We start from the raw sequence: 25,657 nt of genomic DNA, 5'->3' as shown, positions 1-25,657 counted from the left end.
TAATTTTTTCTTTATATAGCTGAAGGTCCTTTTTTCATGTTACTCTGACTCTTTTCAAGGTTCAGCTCAGCTTCACTTTGACAGGTATTGCTTTATCCTTCATCCCTGGAGAAACAAAGTGATTACTAATCAAATTAAATCTGGAGTGTTTTCCTACAATATTTCTCTTTAATGGATCATGTACAATAAAACTACTTAATTTTAGTGTTCTAACAGAATAAATCCCTGGCCTCCACCTCTACCAACAATAGTGGTCTTCAAAAATTCTCTAACACAAATTATCGCAGAATTCATGAATCAACTTGTGATCTTACACCCCAAGATAATTTTCCAGAAGCAGCTCTACAAAGACCTCAATACACTTCCACACCAAGTCTAAAACACCACCACCTCCTATTGATACAGTAACAATTTAGTGACTAAATCACTGGGCTAGCAATTTCTGAAATATGAGCAATGCCATTACTTGCAGCATTTATTTCAAGTTTCACAGCTAAGATGCAACAATACAATGCCCAAAAAGCCAACAGCAGAATCCTTTTCTAGAAATCTTCAAGTCCAACACTAGCAGAACTTTCCATTATCACACGTGAAAATTATTTTGATCAACAGTGACTAAAAAAATCCAAACAAACAAGACAACACAGAAAGAAAGGAAAATAGATGCAACATACTACACAACGCATGATGCCATTCCCTCTTTTTTTCTTGATAGTCTAGATGATTATGGATGGCCATTTTCCTTTTTAAATGCATCCTATAGTTCACACTAGGGTCTAGCCAAAAGATTTGCTGTCTTTTAGACCAACTCAACTGCTAAGATTCTTTCTGCACTGCTATAGTCATGCTTAAACAATTATATTCTGCCATGCAGAAAATAAACCCAAGCATAGGAGATTAAACTAGATGTATGATGCAGACAAGTTGGGGAAGATTCATATTATGCTTTTATTCACTACTAAAAGCTTTATCTCTAAAAAGAAACCCAAAGGAATCAATCCTTCATCAAGTGTCATTCTGTGAGCATCTTCCAAAGATAGGACACTCAATCACATTTATCACAGTAACAACTGATGGATAATATTTTGACTTGTCTTCACCTGCTTCCTCTTTTAAAAGAAAAATCTAGAATTATACTGTCTAGTTTTATATTTGAGTAACTTCCTTGCAAAGAACACACAATCCACTCCAGCAGAAAATTTAAGAGTAAGTTCTGCCACTGTGAAGACTTTAACACACATCCTCACTTCTACTAAAATCATTTTAGAGAGCAGCTCTGGACTCTGCAGTATTACTCTCAGCAGACAACAAGCTCTTCTGTTCTTATTCACCATAGTCTACAGGCCTTAATAAGGAGGGCCTGTCCAATTTGAGGGACTGTCTGCTTTCTGCAGTAAATCCGACCTTTTTTCCGAGCCTTCCATACCATTTCCTTCTCTCTTCTTCAACCTGCCTTTAAAAACCTCTTTCATTTTTTCATGGCTTATTATCCTCTTCACTAGTCCAGTGCCTGTACTTTTAAAAATCCAAAGTTTTCCTAGATATAAAATAAACAGACAAAACCATTATATATCAACACACAAGAGCATACGAAGACAAGTTACTAAAAACTGCATTGTTCTTCTATATTTTATTTCTGACAAACAAAATACTTTTTACTATATTTACTAAAAGCAGAAGAAAATCATGTATTCAAAGTTTGATCCTGGAATAAGTCTGCTTCATAAAGACTGAAGTAAAGCAAATTGCTTTTTTTAGAAACAGGAATTACAAGTACATCAGAATTTTTCATGCCTTCTAAAAAACCCTCCAAATTCTTCAGTTACTTTGATAAGGAGACTACCAGAGAGTCAATGTCAAACAATCAGCATAAAAATGCCTATTTTCAGAGCAAATGATGTATGGACAGATACTGGTAGGTTGAACTAAAAATGGAAGAATAAGATGTTTCTAATTATTTTTTTTTTTAATTGCATGGCCAGCAGTCTTGACATGTGTTGAATTCTCTTGAGTAGAAGCAAAAAAACCCAAACAAACAAACCCAAACTCCAAATAAATCCCTCACATTTCCATGTCAGCCATGGCTACCAAACATCATGAACTTAATACTGGATGATAACAACATACAAAAAGAGTTTTGACTGAAGTTTCCCTAGAACCAACCAGCTCTACTTAACTCCCCCCATGACAATATCCTCACATTAGATCCTTAATCCCTGTATAATAAATTACTCTACAGAAACATAAATGTATCAATTAGCAAGCATATTATGTTTTTTACTATTGCTGTCAAAAATTAAAAAGGAAATAATGTTTATTAGCAATATTAATAACTTCAGCATGTTATTTTAAAAATAATAAAGTAGTTAAGAATTATTATTTGCATGTTCTAAGTCTGTCTGTGTCTCCTTACATATTCAGACACCATATGCAAATTCCTATCAAGTATCTTTGGGTGTAAAGGCCAAGGTGGTAAACAGGATTTATAAAAAAAACAATAGACGCAAAAGCACGTAAACAGAATTACATCTGGAATTTAAAATACAGTGGCTACTTCTGAATTACATTGTATGGGGAAAAGAAACCTCCAACAACAAGAGAAAACAAACAAAACCACACAAAATCACAAAACCCCACTATTCCATACAGGAATTAATTACCTGCAGTCTGTGATTTTACTGGTCTTATAAAATTATTTTCTTCAATCTCAAGGAGAATATTGGATCAAATACTACTATTTTTTGTTAATTTACTTTGCTGTACAGAAGAGAACTCATAGAAAACTCTAGAAACAAATGTACATGTGTAAATATATATACATATATAAACAAATAAACAAAACTAAATCGGAAAAAACTGACATGAAAAGACACGTATATGTGATAAATTATGCATATATACATTGCACTAAAATCAGCTAAGTATTAAAATTTTGTAATCATTCAGTGTTTAAAGACTAGCCCCTTACATATTAAGAAAGAGTTTTAAAGAAGTGACAAAAATCTTCAAGAATGTGCATGGAAAAATTTCAGCAAAGATTAAGGAATAAACTTGAAAAATTTCTCTGGAATCTTCTCAACCAAGGACAAAGTCTGTGATGGTTTTGTACATGCAAAATATTTTCAATCACTAATTGTTTCCACAGTCACAGAAACAAAATAAAATTACTTCTTTATCTTTCAGACATGATTTTAAGATTATTGATTCATCTATGAGGTAAATTTGCAATAACCACTTTTGAACCTACCTAAAATCTAATAAAAATTTACTTACTTTATTACAGCCATGTCTTACAAATGTGAAGTAGGTACTTTTGAACATCCAAACATTTTATACTGACATTATAAGGTTCAATATTTAATAAGCCAAATCAAGTAAGAAATTCTTCACCCTAGTCTGTAGCCATGCTAGCAAAATTAAACTGTTATACTATGAAGTTACCAGTGTCTTATAAACTCTCTTTATCCTCCCCCTGTCATTTTATATTCTAACACAACAGTCTTATTCTACACCAAAATCTGGCATGAACATATCTCACTAGATCTACAGAGAAAGATTACCTGATTATCCCAGTGAGATCCAGAATGTGATTTTTGCACAAGGCCGTAAGTACTCTGAGTCAACTTGTATAGAGCAAAAGATTCCAATATTTCAGTAGCAGTTTATTCCATGAAGCAATTATTTAAATAAATTAAAAACAAAACCAAGTTCACTCTTATCCTATTTACCAACTCTTTGCAAACCTGTGGATAAATATTCAAAGGAATTTTGTTTTGTAATATTTATTTTGTTATTTTCTTATGCTCTTTTGGTAAGTTACCATTCTCAACTTAGTCCAAATGGTTCAGGTCTCCCTCCTTCACTGATATGCCAGAAAGGAAGATTCCTAATAAAGGCTCACTTTTTCAGCTGCTGTTTAAGAAGTCAATACTCACCTCTCATCTCCCTTCTTTTCAAACTAACACTCTCCTTTCTTAACCCCCTTGCTACTCTAGAGCAGCACAGAGTAAATACACTGCATCCACTCAGTTCACTCTTTCACAAGAAACAGGAAAACATAAAGGCAGGAGGCATCACTCAACTAGGAAGCAAAGAGCAGTGCACTGTCCTGCAGCAAAATGGCAAATTCAACTAACAAAAAAACCCCAAACCAGTTTTATAATCCCACTGCTATCCTCTCAAGGAGCTACCAAAGCAAGAGGAATAGCAAATAGTTCAATACTTCCAAAACATTCCTTCAGACTCACTCCAGCTTAAAAGCCAAAATCAAGTGCATATTGTGAACTTGTTATTATTAAGAGAAGCAGAAATGCCACATAATTCCACAGTGCTATGAAGTACACACGCTGCACTACCTGCTGAGATCAGCAGATCACATCTGCATTCTAGACCAAGCACCTGCTGACCTTCAAAGCACAGAGCAACAACACCAGAGTGAAACAATCCAGTGTCTGGGGCAGGGCAAGGAGGAAAGCATATTAAAGAGCAGTTTTCTAGATAAGAAAGGGTCAATACCAAGAAAAGAATTTCCTTAAAGTGTTCCCATGTTCTTTAAGCCTATCAACAATTTCAGTTGTGGAAGTTCTATCACATTTAATTTTCTATTTCATCCCCCTGTATTAACATATATTTTCTAGGGTTACATCTGTTCTGTAAAACATCTGTTCTAGTAAAACTATTGTTTTTTGCATATTATTTGTTTCATTTACTGATCAAAATACTATGTTACTAGTAAGTAACTTGCATTTTAATGTATCTAAGGAGCTACGAGTATGAATACTGCATGAGTTCTGTATTACTTACTGGTGGTTAAACAGTCTAGAATTTTTGTATTTATCACAATTTTACTTGTTAAAATATTTTATTAAAGAATATTATCAAGAGATTAAATCTGTACCAACCTTAACATTTTTAATTACACATTTACATACAAGAACACTACTGAGGGATATTCTCTTCCTGTCAGAACACAAAATATCTCAAATATTAAAACCATTTTAATTTTGCAAGAGTTAGACCTGGAACACCACGAAGATGGAATTTTTTTTTTCATTTAAGGTAGGTAAATACCCACTCTTGCTAATGTTCAGCTGTTAAAACATCGCTCTACCAGAACAAGTAAGAGACTGTACTTCCACAGCACCTTAAACCTGTCTAACAGTGACCAAGCTCCTACTTCCCTTCTGATCATAAGAATTAATGTAAAGGAGGGGGTAAGATTTTCTGTAAGCATTCACACAATTGCACAGCAAACATCTGAAATAAACACATATTATCAAGACAGGTCATTCACTTTAAACCAACCCCTGATTTGATTCACCACAAACACTTCAAGTAAGAGAAGGAGCACAAAAGCAGGAAGAAGACATGAGTCTTGGAAGAGGAATGTGACACTGCTTCCTGGAGCTGCCTTAGGACAAGTTAAAAGAGTTCTGAAACTTCAGCTCTAGTGTGTGTCTAAACTATTTCTGACAAAACCATCACGTCAGTCAGGGAGACCAGAGGTGTAACTGACACGGCTCTCCTGGCATAAGCCCTAAGTGCAGTTACACAGTCACTGCTTGTCTCACTAAGGGACAGTGTGGTTTTACTGGTAAAGCTGTGCCATGGAAGGTGTGTACATAACTGCACACACACTCTCCTGTACTGCTCTAAGGGCCCCTGCACAGGCTATGCAAAATACTTACAGTACCTTGGAGCAGGTACTGTAAATTGTGTGCAGGAGTTACCCAAACATGATCTGATCCCACTAAGATACTCGACATCAGTGTGCACATATTGCAAAGGACTCCTCTTCCCCCTCAGGAAAGTAAGGGTCGATGCATTTTTCCTATCTTTTTATGCATGGTTCTGTTTTTGGTGTAGAACTGAAATACCCTGCAGATAAAGTGTACTTGAATAACCATTCTGAACCATCCTTTGGATTAGTCATTTTGTGAACATACAAAACCATTTGATGCAGACTCTACAATCAATCCTGTGTATCTACTTAACAATTCTACATATAAAGGAATCACAGGATTCAGTTCATTTTAAATTGATTATATAATTCAGTCAGTCTCAGAGCTTGAAGACTTGCGAAAACAGCTCAGAACAGTTTTTCTGTACTAGCTTCCCACATGGACACCTTTATTCCAAAGTGGAAGGGCTTACCTAAACACCACGAAAGCTCTAAGAGCTTCCAGAAAGGGAGAAAACACAACACAGCTACCATGATTTCCATTCATGTACACTACCTTATTTCATCATAGCCTCCTGTACTTTAACACAGGCTAACACAGCAAAAACTCAAAGATACTTTCTCACAGTTCACTTTCAGCTAAAAATAAAAAGTGAAATATTTTCAGCTTGAGCTAAAGTACCTGTTTAAGTAAAATATAGACTAATGTATTTGTGGGTTTGAGTTTTTTCCTCCCTTCCTAAAACAGTCTCTAGACATACTTAGAATCTGAAGGCATGTTACCTTAAACTTGACTTTTTTAAAAGAACTAGATTTACAGTCTTTCATTAGTCTTTCCCAATGAACTGTTGATCACACTGGCTAATAATGAATAAAAATTTGGAAGTAATGAACTTCAATTAGTTTCCCATGTATTTTGTAACAAGGTGGACAGGACAGCCCCTATTATCAATCCAACAGAAGAACGATACTCAGGATGAATCCAGCTCTCTCAGACACTGGCATAGCCAAACTGGAGTTATATTGCAGGACTGACTTTTACAGTGTCCAATAAAGCATAACACAATGCTTCTTCTGTAGCCATTGACATTCACAGTATCTCTCTCCTGTGCAGACACTTTGAAGGATAGACAGGAGCAATCCATAACTTTAGCACAATTCTGTTGAAATATACTAGATTAACAAACACAGATCTGGTACTCAAAGAAAGTTATTTTTGCTACTCACAGACATACTTTATTTATGATGCAGATACTGTTTTGTTAAATACTCAAGCATATTCAAGTGCTCCCAACTCAAATATTACAAATATTAACACTGATATAATCTCAAGGGAAAATGTTGGATAAGTCAAGAGTGCAGAATTGGACTACAATCAATTCAGAATATTCTACGATTCTGTGAAACATCCTTAGAGTGCCATATAGAATATTATTTGCCAAAATTCCTACTTTTTGCCATAAAATAATTAAATTGATTCCTTTTCTGTATCTAAATTGCAGCAGTTTTACTTGGCTTGTCAAAGACAAAAAGATAGCCTGCGTCTTAATGATAAACTTTAACCTAAAGCATTTTCTCAATTTAATACCAGCAGAAATTATTAGTGTAAAAGTGATGAAGTGTAAGAATGACAACAGTCCTTATTAGGATTTTGAAATCCAGGAATCTAGAAATCATTTAACATATAAATTATTTAAGAACTACTCTAAGTACCTGAACTAGCTTAATGCAAAATAAGGACCCCTGGACTGTTAACCAGCACTTTCTTGCAGTTTATACTTACACAAATTTACTATGATAAAATGTTAACTTTATTTAAATCTCATACTACATAAAGTGAACTAACCTTTGGACTCGTATACATCCTTCCTATTAAAGCCAAACTCCTGGAAACAAGCACAGAAGAATGAATGCAAGACTGGAATTGGTACAGGATGGCTACTTTCTAGCACTGCTTCAGGTCCATTGGGAGTTGTTATCAGAGGGTACCATCATCAGCTACAATCTATCCCTCATACTAAACAAATCCTCTCCTCTAACCTGGAACTGCTCTCCTTCCTCAGGTTTTCATGATGCCACCAAAAACAACCACATGAGTCTGACTTCAGTGCAGATTTAAGTTTTTCTTTTTCTGTTTTCTACTTACTCCCAAAATCTTTATGATTCTGCCAACTGATACATAGACCACTCACTAGAAATCTGGACCCCACTGGATACACATTAACATAAAAAAAGTCACCAACTGAACAAAGGAAAAAGCAATAGATCTATCCTTCTCTGCACAAATATTCCCACTACCAATACTTGGCAAACTCATAGTCAAATGACCACTGCCATTGTATATTTTAAATCACAGATATAAGTAGTATTCCTAATACTAGTACTGATCAGCATCTACATAATAGTGATGCTAAAAGTGCACTACAGAACTTGAGAAATAGCTATATGGTTCAGATAAAGAGGTGTTAACTACAAATAAACTAATAATTCTGAAAGATCATTTCAGATGTGAGAATAACATGCAGTTTTCTCACCACCTATGGACAAACTTGTTTGATGGCAAAGACCTACAGAACCATTCTCCATTATTTTCCAGTACAAACTAGAAGACATAACCAACACACCACAGACAGGATTAAGAAAATCAAAGATGCACAGTAATGGTGTTTCACTATTCTTTTTATGCAGTTATAGGAAACTGGTCTAAACCTTTCTTGCCTAAAACTGCAGGCATGGCTGAAAACACAGCAGACCAAATTCTTTTTGGTAATGCTCAAAAGATCTCACAAACAACTACTTTAAAGTTAAAATATCTTCACATTTCAGAGAAATGAAGCTTAAAGAAGTACTACAAATCTCATATTTGTTCTACTTTCAGGGTTCCAGACCAGAACTTGGTCAACATACAAACCCTGAAAGCCTTGCATCTACCAGAAAAACCTAGCCTCCAATTTGACAAGGAAGAGGATTCATTATTGCCATACAATAGTGAAAACTCTTAAATGAAAAAGGAAAATTTTAAAGTAGACCATTTCTATTTGTTTACAGGGGAAGGTTTTACCAGATGTGGCGACAGAGTTGGAACCCTTTTATGTTTTCTTTGACAACAGAAACAGTAATTAAAAACCACTTATACTACAGATTCTGTAGTCACAAAGGTAGAGACAGCTGAGTGGCTTCTAGTCCCTACCTCCTGCTCAAAGCAGGTTCAATATGAGCAGATTGTTCAAGAATTTGTTGAGTTCTGAACAACTCCAAGGACAGAGAGTCTGCAATCTTGCTGATCACACTGCTTAAATGTTTGACTACTACCATTACAATTTTTTTCCACAGTGTCTGGTCAGAATTTCCCATGTTCCAGCTTGTGTCTGCCACCTCTTACCATATTCCCATGCACTTCTGAGACAAGTCTGGCTCTTCCCAGGAGCCTCTCACTAGGTATTTATAGACAACAGGAATATGTCTCTCTCAATAATTCTCTCCACATCAGGTCTTTTACCCTCTTCTCACACATCTTGTGCTCCAGTCCCTTCATCACCTTGACAATTTTCTGCTCAGTTTGAGTATGCATCTGAACACAGAACACCACACATGTTCTCACGAGCACAGAAGAGAGGTGAAGAATCACTTCTCACAACCTACTGACTATATTCTTGCTAATGCAACCCAGTATGTGGTTGGACTTCTTTGCCACCATCATTGTGGCGCTTGCTCTTTGCTAGGTCATGAAGTTCTTTTCCTGCTAGACTACTTTGTTTCCAGTCAGTCTCCTGACTGTACTTACGGATGCATGGAGTTACTTCCTCCCAGGTGCAGGAACTGGCACCTACCTCAACTAAGATTCAAAAGGCTCCTGCCAGGATGTTCATTTCTCCAGACTACTAAAATCTCGTTTTGCATAGCAGCCTCAAGCTCCGGTGTACTAAAACCCACCTCATACACTTTTTTAATCATGGGTGCTAGATACTGAATCCACTAATGTGGAAACTTCTAATTGTAATTGTGCTTCAGTGTTAGTAGGATTCTTGTTTTTCTTCCTATTTATCCTGTAGAATCAATGTAGGTATTTATAAGAACGAGATGTCTTCTATTATGGTTCCTGAGTCAGCATCATATTTGTTTAAACAGTATCCATTTTATGCTGATACATATGCTTAACTTTTGAATTGTAAGAATAGTCACACGGAAGTCAGTAGAGGTTTAGTGGGTGCAGTGGGATTGTTATCACTGTTTAATCCCAGGGGGCAGCTAAATACCATGCAGCTGCTTAATCAGATGCCCCACTTCCCACATGGACTGAAAGAGAATTGGAAAAAGGTAAAACCTATGTGTCAAGATAAGATCAGTTTAATAATTTAAATAAAGCAAAACATAGTAATAATAATGAAAAGGGAGATTACTAAAAGAGAGAGGAATAAAACTAGAGAAAGACTAGGGATGCCCCGTGCAATTGCTCACCACCTGTTCACCTGTTCCCAGCCCATGCCAGCAGCAATCAGCAGCTCCCAGCCAATCCCCGAAGTTTCTATACTGAGTGTGACATTCTCTGGGATGGAACATCCATTTGGCCATTTTGGGTCAGCTGTCCTGGCCATGCACCTTCCTGTGCATGTGCTCGCTGGCAGAGCATGGGAAACTAAAAAGTCCTTGACTTAGAGTAAGTTGTACCCAGCAACATCAGTGTGTTATCAACATTATTCTCAGACTAAATCCAAAACCCAGCCCTGTACCAGCTTCTAAAAAAAAAATTAACTCTGTCCCAGCCAAAACCAGGACAACTGTTTGTGTGAATAAAGCCTGAGTGTGCTTAGTTGATGGAAAGGCATAAAGGTAAAAAAAGGAGTAAACATAAGAACATTTAGAGTGTCATTATTATATTGATACCAGTCTCTCCTCAGTCTCTCAGAAGGCCTGCATATGATTAAAAAAGTGTGTGATGGGGGTTTTAGCACACCGGAGCTTCTATAGGATAAATAGGAAGAAAAACAAGAATCCTACTAACACTAAAGCACAATTACAACTGGGAGTTTCCACATTAGTGAATCCAGTATCTAGCACCCAAGACTGCCCAAATGTAAATGAACTAAAGCTATGAGGTTTTTCTGAGCCTGAAAATTAAATATCTACAGCTTTTCCAAACAGCAAGAAATGTGCAGACATGCTCCTTAGTATTCTGCTATATACTGACATAAATCACAAGACCATTACAGGCAATGATAAAAACCAACATGAGAGCTACTCACTAGGTCTTTACATGTCTAGGAAAGGTACAGCAGACTACAATTATTCTTCCCTTCCCTTTTGCCTGCAAATCACTGAAACACATAGCAGACTCTGAAACAAACACTCATTTCCTTCTTGGAAATCAAGTACTTGAAGTTTTCGTTGTTAACCTACTATCTTCACTTGAATGCTGTTTTGGGTTCAAGCTAGTTAAAAATTTCAACTGCTACTTCAGATATCTGTTCATGAAGATACTCATATTCCATAACTGCAGCTGAGTGAAATTTACTCTCAGCTCTACCTGGATGAACCTGCCATAAATGTCTCTTCATATTTGTAAGAGAAGAACACTTCATGGTAGATATACCAGCAATTCTCGTCTTGCTAGGAGGAAGCTATGTTCGATATCAGATGAGAGTTTTCACTGCAAAAGGTATCAATTAGTAGAAAACACCTTATAATTCCACATGATAAAAGAAAGTGGATGGTAAATTAAACACTGAATCCTTCACTGCCAGCATAGTATAATTTCTTCAAAGTAAACACTGATGCTTTATTAAATTACAAAAACAAGTCACACGTAATGTTTAACATACCTGATCAATTACAACATGTCTCAGCATCAGTCTTTAAGCAACCACAAGATCTTTCAATATGTTTCTATTCATTATTAAATGCCAAGCAAGTTCTCCCTCTCATAAGATAGCTGCTTATAAAAAAAGAGCAGGTAAGGATTTGGCTACCCACTGCAGCATTCCAGTAACCTAATCTAAAGTTACACTTAATCTAAAAAAAATACACTTAATCTAAAAATAATACTAGCCAACCTTCACTGAAACTTTTTCCTACTTAGTAAAAGAGGGATACTATTCTCCTTCCATGTCTTTATTGGTTTCTCCATCATGCTGTGGCTTCATACTTTTGTCCAAAATACATTTTGTAGCTTTAGAATTTCAGCCCATAAAACCAACAAGATAAAAGATTAATGAAATGACAATTTCATTATTCATTCAGAACAAGAATAAAGTGTACCATCTGATCCCTTGCTTACACATACTTAACCAGTCAATTCACTACCTAGGCTAACGACGTCATCTTTGTTACAGATGCACAATGCCTCACCTGCCTTAGAATTCTAAAGCTTTCTCCATACACAAAAGTAAGAAGTTTAAAAATCATACTTTAGAGAGCACTCCTGACAAAGAAACTTAAGTTTGTTTTCTCTATTTAATTCAAATATTTAAGAGATGCAAAGTTACAGGTATCTCTCTTAAATAAACAATACCGTACTTCTTAACATAATGTCGTGTTTATAACAAAACAAGAAATAAAAAAGCAAGCAGAGCAGAAGCACTTTTCCCCAAGTGTAAAAATACTTTAAATACTTTTGCAAAACACTCAAAAAGTCCCAGACTCAATTTAAAAATATGGAAGATCCTTCATCTCACATCTGTAAACCAGAGAGCAAGGTAGTATATCATGTTTTAGTTATTTCTCATAAATTGCATTCAAGGAAAGAGGAAGTGCTAAGTAATATGAAAAGTATATTTAGTCCTGAGTAGCAAGATCCTTATCCATAGCAAGGATAAACACACTTTACAGAATTCTTTCTTCTAAAATTTGGAATTTAGCACTTTCAACACATACTTCAAATGCAGAAGGAATTAACTGCCATCCAGCTGCTCCCTTTTTAAAACATTTCTGGTTCCACCACTGCATTTCAGCATAAAGGTGAGTAGTGGAAAAAGACAGAAAACAAACTTTCTATGTATTTTTCTCCCAGTGTGCCTATCCCTTTCCCAGGCATTTGTGCTCCTATTATGTCTATGAGGAAACGGGGGTGGGGGAGGGCCGCTCTTCAACTAGTTCAAAGCATTAAATCAAGAATAATTTAAGAACAGATGATGTGAGCCACTTTGCCTTCAGAGAGGGACTTACAAACTACTAAACAACAAATTTAGCATTGTCATTCACAAAAAAAATACATTTCTTTTTGAAGAAACCAGGTTTAATGATAATCTTAGTAAACAGTAAGAAAACTCCTTTTTGTTTTGTAATTTGTAGTATTTAGTTAGACCTTCATTCATCATCCCACTCCACATGTTTTCACACCCAGTGATAATGACACCATAGTTGGACTGCCCTGGAACGTACATTCACAAAAAAACTTTGCTTGCAACTTTGGTAACTGTTGAGTAATGCTGAAATTCTGCATTCAAGACATGGGAGTATAGTCTGTAAACAGCAATTTTATACTAATATATCAGCATGACACTTATGTAGCTCACTAATGGCAGAAGAAAAAGAAATATCAAGAGTCTGCTGTAGTATGATTTTGAAATTCCACTAATTGAATCTCATAAGAATTAAGACCTCTATTTCTAGCTAGGTTTAGGCAGCTCAGAGGCTATTTTATAATATTATCCATTTTCAAAATTCTAAGTCCTGCAGACTAAACAAACAGAAACAATCAAAAATGTGCACACTGCATCCAACCTTTACAGTAAGAAAATTTACCATGGAGCTCCCCCAAAACCTATGTAAGTTAAGGTTTTTTGGTTTTTGGTTTAGTTTTTTTTTCCCACATAAAGCAAAGGGGAAGGCTTTTCAAGCCTCTAGAAAGCACTTCCAAATAGACTTCTTTGTTTCCACAGTATCAGCTGGTTATACGGGGTATGAGGTCTACATTCTCTAGCTTTGGTATAAAGGTATCCACCTAGAAATTTCTCTTGGTCTCCATGCAATTCTGTATTTGCTGTGCAACAGCTTGGCAAAATCAGCCTGGGCTCTAAAGGCAACTGTAAAACAAGGCCCTTACATTTTTCTAGGGGCTGGTTCAAACTGCATAGCAACAGTGTTGTTAGCACACAATTTAAAATTTAAAACATCAACTACTGCTACCATAAACGTGTTTCCCTTAAGCCATTAGTACCTCTGAAAAATTATCCTCTCTTTTTTTCTCTGTGAATATGTCCAGATTTCTGAAACACCGGCTTTAAGAGTTACATATTCACATTAATATTTCACAAGGATCTAACCTGCAACATCATCCCAAGTAGGACGACAATGACGACACAACCATTAAAACCTATCTGGCTGACGTCCACCAACTCAGACACAGACACAGCAAAAGCTGTATTGATGCAACCCTACAAACACTGCTATATATTCCCACAAACTGATCAGAACTTCTCTACTGCTGCCCTGGAAGTAGTCAGCCTCTTACTGACCACCACATACCTCTGAACATACTGATCAGGAAACGAGGTAACATGACTGAAATGAATGAGGCTTTAAAAGCATCTATCTGAAGGTGAGTAAGCCTGCAGTGGGATAAAGGAAGTTCTGTATACAGGGAAGCTAAATGGGGGTTTAATAGCAACCGCTAAAAACCCCCAAACATTAAACCCGTACTCTGCAGCCTCTGGCACTAGCGAGCCAAAGTGGTCAGCTGAAGGGGATGTATGGGATCACGTACCCCCATCTCACCCTTCCCAATCCGCCTCATCCATCCCTCCCGGCGCTCCCGGTGCCGCGCGGGCGGACGCGGGAGGGCGCGTTCCGGGGGTCCCCGCGGAGGCCGGGCCGGCCCCACCCCCCCCGCCGCCTCCGGCCTGGCGGCGCTCCCGAGCACCGACGGCCGGGAGCCCTCGCCGGGGACCGGCCCGCCCAGCCTCTTCGGGCCCTGCCGCCGCGTTTCCTACGGCCCCCTCCTCCTCCTCCCAACGGCTGGCGGGCCCCGTCTCCCCAGGAATCGCCATTCCCCTCCCAGATGCCGTGGGACGGGCCCACCTCCAGCATGGGGAGGTGGGGCCGAGGGGGGTGCGGGGTCCCCGCGAAGGCCGGCGGGGCGCCCGCACCGTCCCCTGCTGCCCACGCTCACACGGGGGAGGGTGGCGGCGATGGCGCGCAGGGGGAGGGGGGAAAGGCTCTGACCTCTTCGCTCTTCAGCACCTCCTTGAACTCCCGCTTGATCCTTTGCACCGCGATGTTGGCCATCTCCGCAGCGGGCACCCCTCGCCCCCTCCGCGCCGGGCCCAGCGAGCTCCGCCGTCGCTCCGCTGGAGAACTCCCGGCCCTACCAAAATGGCGCCCGCGCCGAGCATGCGCGAAAGGGCCGCCGCTGCTTCTCAGGAGGGGCCGCGGGAGCGCGGCCGGAGCAGCACCGGGGCGGCGGCGGGGCTGGGGGGGCCGTGGCTGAACGCTGCCGATGGGGCGGCTGCGGCGTGAGTGCTCCGGGCCGCCTCCACCCCGCTGACCCCGAAGGAGGGGTGCGCTGCCCACCTGTGGAGGCGCAGGGGTTCGCCCCGCTGGCCGCCCACCCGCCCGTCCCCGGAGACACCTGCTCGAGCCGCTCGCCCTGTCACGGGCCCGGCGGGTCCCTGGTGAGAGCGTGAGGAGGCACCCCCCTCAGGCAAAGCCCCGCCGCGGGCGGGCCCCGGGATACAGCTGAGGCCGTTGTGTCGTCATGGCTCCCTGCCGGCCCTGTGCCCGCAGCGGGGTGAGCCCTGAGGCACCGGGCCGGCGAACGGGTGAAGGAGCACCCTTGGGAGGGCTGGGCCGGGTCCGCGGTATCGGGAGAAATGTCTGAGGTGTCGCTGAGAAAATAGCTGGCGCAAGGAGCAACTGGTATGTCTGCCGGTGGAGCCCCCGAGCAAAAAGAACCGGGGGTCTCTCACATAACTTGAGAATACGCTCACCCGGGCCCTTAACAGCGGTTCTCATCTATCTTTTTCCCCGTTATGCTCAGCAGAGAAAAATGTTATTCCTTACACGTCTTTCTCCCAGACCTGCTCCTCGTCCTCTTCCCCCCTCCCCCCTGGAGACACTGGTGCCTCCTCACACGAGACCAGGGGAACTTGCAGGCCCAGAAACAGGTTACTTAACGAGGACAGTGAAAGGAACTGCTTCTTTTCTACTACAATGTTTTAAAAGCAGAGTAAAAAGCAAAGGTCAGGCCTGTCTAATGGGCCTTTTATTGCAGAAGCAAATACGGGCTCCCACAGATGCTGCTTCGCTTCTGACATCTGAAATATGGTAACAGTAATCATAACTTCTAACCTGAGGTGTATAAAATAAGGTATGTTTTTGAAGAGCATAGATTTTCAGAGAAGAACGTGAGATTGGATTTTGAACTGTTGTTTATTCAGGAACTAGATGGTTCCAAGACATTAACGTTTGCAGAAACATTTTATAGGGCCCCCTTTTAACGGTGCAGTGCAGGACAACGTACAACATGGACATTTATCTCAACAAATGTCGACTTCTGGTAGGGCTGTTACCTGCAAGTGCTGTTCATTTATCTCCCTTATTATACACAGCATTTTGACTGTTATATACACTACAAATAAAGTATAGGCCCAAGCAAAAAGATAAATAATTTTTTTAAATCTGTTGACTATATACAGATGTATATAGTCCTTTTAAGGTGTTTACTCTTCCCCTGTAGTTTGACTGGAAAAAGTTTGTTTTTCTGCAGAAATGTTGTGCCATATGCAGCTGTTCATCAAATTAATTTCTTTTCAGTTGAAAACTTTAAAATGTATTATACAATTCAGATTTTCAGCTGAGGGTTTCAATACCTTTATGAAAAGGACCATTTTGCAGTTGACCTGGTTTCTTTTTAATGACTTAATAGTGTGATCTTGGACCTTAATTTTCAGAATAATTTAGACATCCAAGTTCCACTGATATGTTTTAAATTCCTTTTGAGGAGATAGGCCATGGCTCTTCTGTGCTCTTGGCTCTCACCAATAATGAAAGGATAATAACCCTTTTTTCCCCCTTAGATGAAATTAGGTTAGTAGCATGCTGAGAAACTATGACTACTATAGATTACAATAATAAAGGTAATACATAAAATCTCCTGGTTAAATCCTTCGTGTCTTTTCAGACAGCTCACAGAAAGAAACTAAGCTTCCAATATTCAGATTTTGCTCTGAATGAAGTGGAAAACATGACCTTTATCAAGTGTCAAAATCCTTTGTGTTCCTGTGAGTATGCTTTTACGTGATAGGTAGTAGACATCCAGTAACAGCCATGGTAAAGGGCAATGATTTTGTCTGGTTTATACCTAGGTTCATTTTCATGTGCTCATTTGGATTACAAATGTCAGAGTCTGTTACTGCAAAAATGAAATTAATATGAGTTACTGTATCTCTTTTCCTTGGTATACTCCATTCCTTTCCCTTGTCCTTAAATAGGCATTTTTCACTTACAACTGTTTCATATTCACCATATACTCTGTTAATTCTCTCTTTGCTGAAAGGCAGATATAGAAAGGCTTTTTTGCTGGTACAACAGAGTATTTGTGAGTTTTGCCAGGATCAAAATCTACATAAAAATCGGTACCTTATGTAATCAGCATCCTGGGAGTATCATTTTATGCCTCTTGAACTGTTTTATACTTTATTATGGTTTATTATTTTACAGAAGATTCTATAGGGTTTTAGGTTAGAACAGTATCATAGACCTTGAATAGGTGTTTTGGGGCTTGGTTTGGTTTTTTTGGGGGGAGGTCTGTTTGCTTGTTTGTTGTTTTATTTTTGCTTTGTTAAAAAAGGTCATTTTTTATACAAAAATTGAGAAGATAGCCTCTTTGTGTGATTTCATTGGCTTCTATGTCTGACTCCCTAATATATTTTATGGTATGTTGATAATAAAGCCCTGAATTAAGTTCTCATTAGTCTTTTGCTCTTAGAAAAATACATACACAAAATGTACAACTGTAGTCCATTGAACAGAGCTCATTTTTTGAATTAAAAAATTGTAGCATGTATGATTTCAGGACATAGTTCTTTCATTGATCCTGTCATCATTTTAGTCTCCTACTGAATAGCTCTTTCAATAGCAGCTTTTACAAAGTGGCTGCAGATTGGTTTATGCTTTTGCCCATTGGTGTTGATCACAATTAATAGAGGGGGAGATACTCAGTATTGTATCTATGCATTGTTTATTATGCTTGGCATATTGTTTTGAAAGACTTCTGGAAGTGGGAGCAGGAGATATGGCTGAAGTTCAAACTATGCAAGGTTATTGCAGGAGAAAGGTGATAGGGTCAGTGGTTAAGGCCTCAGCCCAAGCTATCAATACAGAAAGGATAACAATATTCATTAGCCAATGCTAGGACAACCAAACATCCTGAACACTATGTCTCTTTCCAAATAATGTGGGAAGTACTGTCTATCATGCAAACTATATATAGGAAACAGTTCCCCACATTTTCATGGAAAAGTGGCTATGGCTCATGCAAAGTTTGTGCACATTGAACTCACTGTACATCCAATATAGCCCCATGTGCAAGGTTCTTCCCTCTCAGACTATGAATGCCCCCAGCCCTAGTGTACTGCCTGGGGACTCCAAGATGCTTATGACAGTATTAAGTATGATTTACTTTCCATTCTTCACGTTAAGATTCTTGGTGATCTTTTTCTCATTTCCATATTTTCCTAATTTTATTATTTTTATATCAATAGGAAGTTTTTCTAGTAGAATTACTTAGAGAAAATTTGGAATTATAGAGATTGTCCCCTTTGATTAGAGGAAAATGAGATTTTTGAAACATTAACTTTGCAGTATGCAGCATTCTATTCCTCTTTTACTGTTTTATTTCTTGCATAACAAAACTACCACCTCCTCATCTTGGCTTTAGTTTAGAAAAATCAAAAATGTCAGGCTTGATCTTCTCTCTTTGTTGCTGGAGGATTACTTATTGGAGAGGAAAGCTGTCTCAAGAGATATGTATATTGATTTCAATCCCTTTAGAAACAGGGGTTGAACCTGTAGCATTTTTAATTCTTATTTTATTTATTTCATGAGATGTCCATATAAGGATTAACTTTACAAGCTGAGTTATTATTACATTATATGCACTTTGCATTAAAATGTTTGTATACTCATTTATAATAGTGCTTTATTTTTTAAAAAGGCAACAATTTATATTCATAAACCCAGGTTATTTCTAAATTTAATCTTCATTTTCTGCGAAAGGTACACCTACAGCTCTCTATGATCCCAGCTTTTAGCAGAGAAATGCAGGAATTGTGTTTTTTATCTGCGTATCACTCGGCACATTTTGGAGACTAAGAATAAATTTAGCATGCACGTTTATTGTCAGTCATATTGTTTTCCTGTGGCAGCCTCTGGATGATTCAACTGACCTGTGATTAGCGTTATCATAAAAATAACTAACTGGTCGTGCAAGTTGACCAAGTTTAAAGATGTCAACTTTGCTGTTCCTCCTATAGGTGTCCATGTCCGGTTGCGTGGCCAGGTGTAAGAGTGCCCTCTCCTGGGTGGAACATAGCAGTTTGCCTTGCTCGGCTGAGACGGCTCCCTCCTTTGGGAAGCTTTCCTTGCGTTACAAATAGCTCAAGGTACTGTCACTGCTTTATCCAGCCTTGCCTGTAAAGATGTTGATGAAAAACATGTACGAGTTCTGTAGGCAGAAATGCCAAAAAATTTGGTGTTCAGGAACAGAGAGAAGGTATTCACTTGAGATGCCTGCACTTACCAAATTACAATTTTCCTGTTGTTAGCAAATGAAATATATATGCATTAAAAGGCAGTAAGGGTTCTAACTAAATATTAGAGTGAAGTCACTCAGGTTGAATTCATATGATGCAATTCATCTGAATTAGTGGAGTTACATCAGAAAACAATTTATGGCATAGCAAATTTTTCATTAAATAATGAATGTGCAGATTTTTTTGTGGTTTAATAACACCCTATTGTCCTTCACTTGTTAAGGGCTGTTAGTAGAAATCACCCTGGACTTTTCATTAATTTGATATTGGTCTGCCAGTATCTTCTAAATTAATGTTACAGCTGAATCTGATGTTTCTAGTAGGAAAACCTAGATACAAAGACACCCAATGCTTTTGAGTCTGTTAGCAAAATTACTGGGGTTTTAAGTTTCCACTTTTTTGTGGAGGAGTGATTTTCAACTGATGGTACATACACCTAGGGGTCCTTGGGCCAATTCTTATGGCTTCATGAAGGAAACAAAAAAAAAAAAGAGGAGGGAAAAATTAGGTTCAGCTGTGAAATAGTTATTGTATTTTGCAGGAGCTCACAAGCTGATTAATATTCTTAATGATCAGGCATCTACATTGAAAATTCGGCAGCCACAGACTGACAAGTTGATTACAGGGAGCTAGAAGTACTTCTTATAAAGAAAAAGGTGTAAAACTCTGCTCCTTTCTTGCTATTACAAAAAGAAGATAGCAGTCTTTCTGAGGATCCTTTCAAAATGAAAGTAAGCTGTGAGTAAAGAAATAGATTTCACAACTTAACGTGGCTTTATTAGTAGTTTTATGAATATTAGAGTTATGAGGGAAGAGAGGATCTGACCAATGGTATAAAGAATTTAGTCACTATATTATGTTGCTGGTATATTGTTGTCCACTCAAAAAACATTTTCTACCTTGAGTGAAGAATTTGTATCATTTTAAGTATTTTGTATTATCATCTATTAATGTAATAACTTTTAGATGTTATCAAATCTATGTAACTTTATTTAATTAAATATTGTGATCTTTCTTTCATAGAAAGGTACAAAAAGGAGTTAGATCTGCCTCAAAAGGCCAGCTGGACAGCTTTTCCTGGCCAACTGGACATTATCTTCTCCTCATGGCCTTAGGATTTGTGACTGAATAACAATTGCTCCTATTTTAATGACTATAGGAGCTAAAATCAGTTCCAGACTTATATTCAGTAAACCTCCATTTTCTAAAAGTCATCAGGACTGAAGTATATCAGACCTTTTAGCTAAAAGTTTAACTTTGTTGTTTAGTGCAATGGTAGCCAGGGAAGTGCCTAAATGCAGCAAGTAAGTGAGAGGATAAAATGGCATTAATATTTTGAAGTGATTGTTTAGGGGGTGGAGTTAGTGTCTCTCATTAGGACATTTGAGTTTGTAATTAGAACTGGAGCAGCAAAAAATTGTGAAGCAGTAATTGAATGAACATGAGAATTCAGAATAAATTCAAAATAAGCCCTCTTTCTTTGGTAGTGGTCATCACTGCTAAAATATTTTCATATTCCTAACAGTGTAGATAAGTTGACTGCTAGGAAGCTTACTGTATAAAGTGGTCCAACTGCCAGCATATATATCACATTTGTGACTCTGGGATGGCTCCAACTGGCTTTCTGTGTTTTCCTTTGAGCAGATAGGCAGCACTTATTCAGGGAGTTTATGTTGCAAACTGATCTGCATCACTGCTGTGTCTTCTCTGGAGAAAAGGATGAGAGTGGACACTTTTCCTCTTAATGTACATAACCTGAGACACAGAGCCATCAACACAGGCTGCAGAGATGGATTAAGCTCCTGCAGGCAATAGTTTTATGAATAGTCTTATGAGGTGGTCCCACCTCAGAAAAGGTTTCCAGCTATAAAAGAATATGCATTAAAGATGTATGAATAACCATAGTATAATACAAGAATATGTGCAGTAAAATCAGAAAACTACTACAAGCTAAGCCACAGAGACAACATACTCCAGTAAGATTTGTGTATCAATTGTTAAGAATTCCTTCAATGGTCTCTCTGTTTTGTAAAGCATGGGACTTTTTAGGGATCCTGAAAGGTAGAACTAATAATAAAAAAGCAATCTGGAGCTCTTAAATTCAGTAATTATTGCTTGATCCAGCAATTTTTGATTCTGAGGCTTTATGAAAATTGTATCTAGAATTTCAACTTACTTCTAATGACATTTTTGCTAAATTAAAAATAAATTAAATTTAAATTAATTTTGCTAAACTACAGTATAATCTGTTATGGTGGGCAGCAAATCCACAACTGATGGAAGTATTTTGGAACTGTCTACAACAAAAATTTACAAAAGAGTGAAGTTTGTCAGAAATCATCCAGAAAAAGCTCAGCTGTGACAGATGGGTAACTTATCAGGCTCTGTTGTTGCAGATATATTGATATTGATACCATCCTAAAACAGGTGCATTTTGGAGACTAGAACAATTTTGTATCAGGAAAAAACCGCCAAGTTTTTCTATTGATCTTACTACAGTAGAATGATAATTTAGAGTTAAATCCTTAAGTTTAAATCACTAGTCAGTGTTAGCACCATAGTTCTGTAAAAAAAGTTAATTGATCAGGTTTCAAATCATAGAAACCAGTAAGGATCAATTCAAGAATAGAAGTCAGGACAATCTGATTTGTTGTTTTCCTAACCTGATTGTCTTCAGTTTGTCCACGTGGCTAGCAAGAACACTGCACCTGGCAATTTATTAGAGAACATTGAGGATAAAGTCAGGTTAAACAAACAAGGCTCAAATAGTGTCCTGTACTGAGTAATGTACAGTTTCCCTGAACACAGCAGATACAAGCCATTTCTCTGGTCTGTGGATTTCTGCCAAGTACGCAATGTTTCATAGAGCAGTATTGAGAAAATCGCTACTATTCTGTGTGTCTGTCTTTTCAGCAGTAGCATATGTCTTTGTTTATGTGGAAGATCTAGTTTAGATGTAAGGAGTTCCTTGTCTTGAACATTTGTCTCAGATGAAGGGTAGCAATTATAGCAGTTTCATTGAAGTATAATCCATCTCATAAAATTTCCCGTTACAGCTTTCCCATCTTTTTGACAGTGCAAAAAGATCACATGGTAAATTGGAAGTAGCTTTTAAAGGCAGTATTCTAGACTGTATCTTTCTTTCCCCAAACAGAGGTTAGTCATACTGGGAAGTATTCAGTAATGCTGTATGATTGTCTCTTGATTTTACAGATTCTAACTTAGTCCTAGGAGTGTTGTGATATTATGCTGCTGGTCCCTTCCCCAAACACAGAGCAGAGATAAAAGATATTAACTCTCCCAGCAGACATATTTATAGGTGCTATACTATCCCTGTATCGTAATATCACTCATTCCAAATAACTTCACTCCTACAGAAATTGCAGTGGAAGTGCTGTGCAGGTGTATCTAGTCCTGGGCTCCCTCTTGAGTGGCACAGTATCACAGAATCACAGCAGGGTCAAGGTTGGAAGAGACCTCTTGAGATCATCTAGACCACCCTTCCTGTCAAAGTGGCGTCAGCCAGAGCAGGTTGCCTTGCCAGGGCCATGTCCATTTGGATATCTCTATGGATATGAGACAGCACAGCCCTTTTGGGAAACCTCTATCAATGTTCAGTTAGTATCAGAATAAAGTGTTTTCTTATGTTTAGTTCTTGTCCTGTCACTAGGCACCATTGTGAAGGGACTGGCTCCCTCAGTATTTTCTCTACAAAGGAGTTGGGCTTCTGCTTTAATACAGCTTCAGCTTCCAATCTTTCCATCTTTTTTCTCAGTAATTACCTTCAGTTTTAGAGACATCATCTATGTCTAATGATTACCTTAGTAGCTTAACAAAAGGTAACCACAAAAATCTGTTTAAACACCAAAAATGTAAATTCACACTTTCAAATACCAAAATGGTTTCCCTCAATCAATGTGGTGTTCTTGCAAAATTTATGAACAGTGAAGTGTGAGTTCAATTGAATTATAGAATGGTTTGGGTTGAAAAATACCTTAAAGATCACCTCCTTCCAACCCCCTGCCATGGGTGACACCTTCCACTAGATGAGGTTACTCAGTGCCCTATTCAACCTGGCCTTGAGCACTTCCAGGGATGTGGCAACCATTGTTTCTATGGGGAACCTGTTCCAGTTCCTCATCATCCTCACAGTTAAAAATTTTATCCTAATAAACCCACTGTAAAAAGTCTCTCCACCCTTCTTGTAGGCCCCTTTTAGGTAATGGAAGGACACAATAAAGTCTCCCCAGAACCTCCTCTTCTCCAAACTGAACAGTTCTCAGCTGATCCTCACAGGATAGGTGATCCTTCTGATCATCTTTGTGGCTCTCCTGTGGATTCATTCCAAGAAGTCCATGTCTTTCCTATGTTGTGGGACCCAAAGCTGGATATGGTAGTCCATATGGACTCATATGGCTCCATATGGCTCCCCTCACAAGAGCACAGTAGAGGGGATGAATCATGTCCCTTGACCTACAGACCACACTTTTGATGCAGCCCACGATACAATTGGCTTTCTGGGCTGCAAGTGCATGTTGCCAGATCATGTCAAGTGTCTCATGCACCAGCACTTCCAAGTCCTTCTCAGCAGGGCTATTCTCAATCCATTCTCCTCCCAGCCTGTATTTGTCCTTGGGATTGCCTTAACCCATGTGCAGGACCTTGCACTTGGCCTTGTTGAGTTTCATGAGCTTCACACAGACACACTTCTCAAGTCTCTCAAGGTACTTCAGGATGACATCCCTTCCCTTCAGTGTGTTTGCACCACTCAGCTTGGTGCTGTCAGCAAACTTGCTGAGGGTATACTACAGAAGAATTCTTTTTTCCTGACCAGACAGTGTTGTCAAGTTCTGTAAAGCGGAATTTTCTTTCTTACACTAAACCACTTGTAGGGTTTACAGCTCCTCTTCAAAAGGTGTGACATACTACAGCAAACATCCAGCTGCATCATACCACATCCTCAAACAAAAATTGTTCAAAAAGCAAATGTGCACAAGTTAAAAACCTTGCATTATGTCTATAGAGAACTTGCCCAGCTAAGAGAACAGTCATTTCTTGCACACTTGTCAATATTCATGTTCTAATATCCAAAGTAAAAAGTATGGTTGAGTGTGCTACAGAAATGAGAGTATTGCTTACAGTGATAACAGATAAGATTTTTTTCCAATAATGTGAATTAGTTCTCTGTAGTCCATATAGAGATGCTGCCACATTTTATGTGATAGAGTACAGATCTTCAAGCACTGACTGGCAGAGTTATACCTTTTGATACACCTCCTCAGTGACACATGAAATGTCTTCTTTTTATCATATCTTTTTTCTTAGTAAATAATGCCTTGGCTTTTTAATGGATGGTACTCTTAAATTTCAGTCATATACCAAGTGCTTAATACTAACTGCAAACTGCATATATCCCTTTCAGATCAGTGTAATTCTCAGTTCATGACCAGAAAATCTGAACTTATTGCTGCTTCTTAGTTATATGTAGTAAAGTGTTTTAAAAATCCTTTGGGATCTTGTTTTCATTTTCTCACTTCTGCACCTAATATCAAATCTGCTTGCTTGCATTTTAGCTTGTGGTTTGTCTATCAGATATAGCTTCTTCTATTAGGCATTCACTTGGAAATGAACAGGGATTAATTTTTATTTCAAGTCTGTGAGAACTGTAACAGTTGAGGACTCTGACTCATGTTCAGAGGCATTTTGAAACTAAATGCTGAAGTGGCTTTGAACAGAGAGGGTGACATGAGATGTGTTTTTCCCAAGTGGCAGCAGTTTTCAGATGAATATAGCAATGTTAGCTGCTGGTAAATTTATGGCTGCAGATAGCTTATGTGAACTACAGTTGCTTATGAAGCAGTTAATTCTGTTTCTCGTATTTTCTTTGTGAGAAAGCCTCCACAATCTGCTCCAGATAAAAAAACAATTTTTAAGGTCATAGCAGTGTTGGTTCACTTAGACCACATTTTTAGAGGGGATTCCCAAAGCAATTACAAAATAATGTTCCAAATACTGATTGGATAATTATCAATGAAATTTAGTGGACTATTAACTTATGTGGTTACTGAGAACATACTATTCTAATACTGCAGAACCATTTCAGCCTAATTCAGATGGTGTACCTTTACCAGTGAGTGTTATCATTAACAATTTGATGGCTCAGGATTTAATCCTCTATTTTTAAATTGCTTTTTGCAAGCCTGACCTTGTAAACATTCCAATTGGCCTG

The 25,657-nt window shown here is 38.3% G+C and overlaps 2 protein-coding genes across 6 annotated transcripts in view; one reads left to right on the top strand and one right to left on the bottom strand.

Moving 5' to 3' along the window:
• Positions 1-15,027, bottom strand: part of UBE2K (ubiquitin conjugating enzyme E2 K) — a 44,388-nt gene extending 29,361 nt beyond the window's left edge. Inside the window, exon 1 of the mRNA XM_005517764.3 lies at positions 14,840-15,027. Within this exon, the coding sequence (XP_005517821.1) occupies positions 14,840-14,902 (63 nt within the window). The 5' untranslated portion in view covers positions 14,903-15,027. The remainder of the gene's footprint in view (positions 1-14,839) is intronic.
• The window catches only part of SMIM14 (small integral membrane protein 14), a 57,519-nt gene continuing 45,939 nt past the window's right edge, over positions 14,078-25,657 (top strand). For 2 of the 5 annotated variants that reach the window (XM_014260990.2, XM_014261005.2), the window contains exons 1-2: positions 14,078-14,216; positions 19,150-19,278. The gene's annotated coding sequence lies outside the window, so the exon portion shown is untranslated. Of the gene's footprint in view, positions 14,217-15,206; positions 15,289-16,811; positions 16,897-19,149; positions 19,279-25,657 lie in introns of those variants that run through there. The other 3 variants (XM_014260998.2, XM_014260994.2, XM_014261020.2) reach the window with 3 other exon arrangements.

This window comes from Pseudopodoces humilis, chromosome 6 (assembly GCF_049639895.1).
Source record: "Pseudopodoces humilis isolate 2021_Gansu_Grassland_sample_001 chromosome 6, ASM4963989v1, whole genome shotgun sequence".
Classification (NCBI taxonomy): Eukaryota; Metazoa; Chordata; class Aves; order Passeriformes; family Paridae; genus Pseudopodoces; species Pseudopodoces humilis.
The sequence above is the reverse complement of the archived record's forward strand: the minus strand, read 5'-3'. Positions and strand labels throughout refer to the sequence as shown.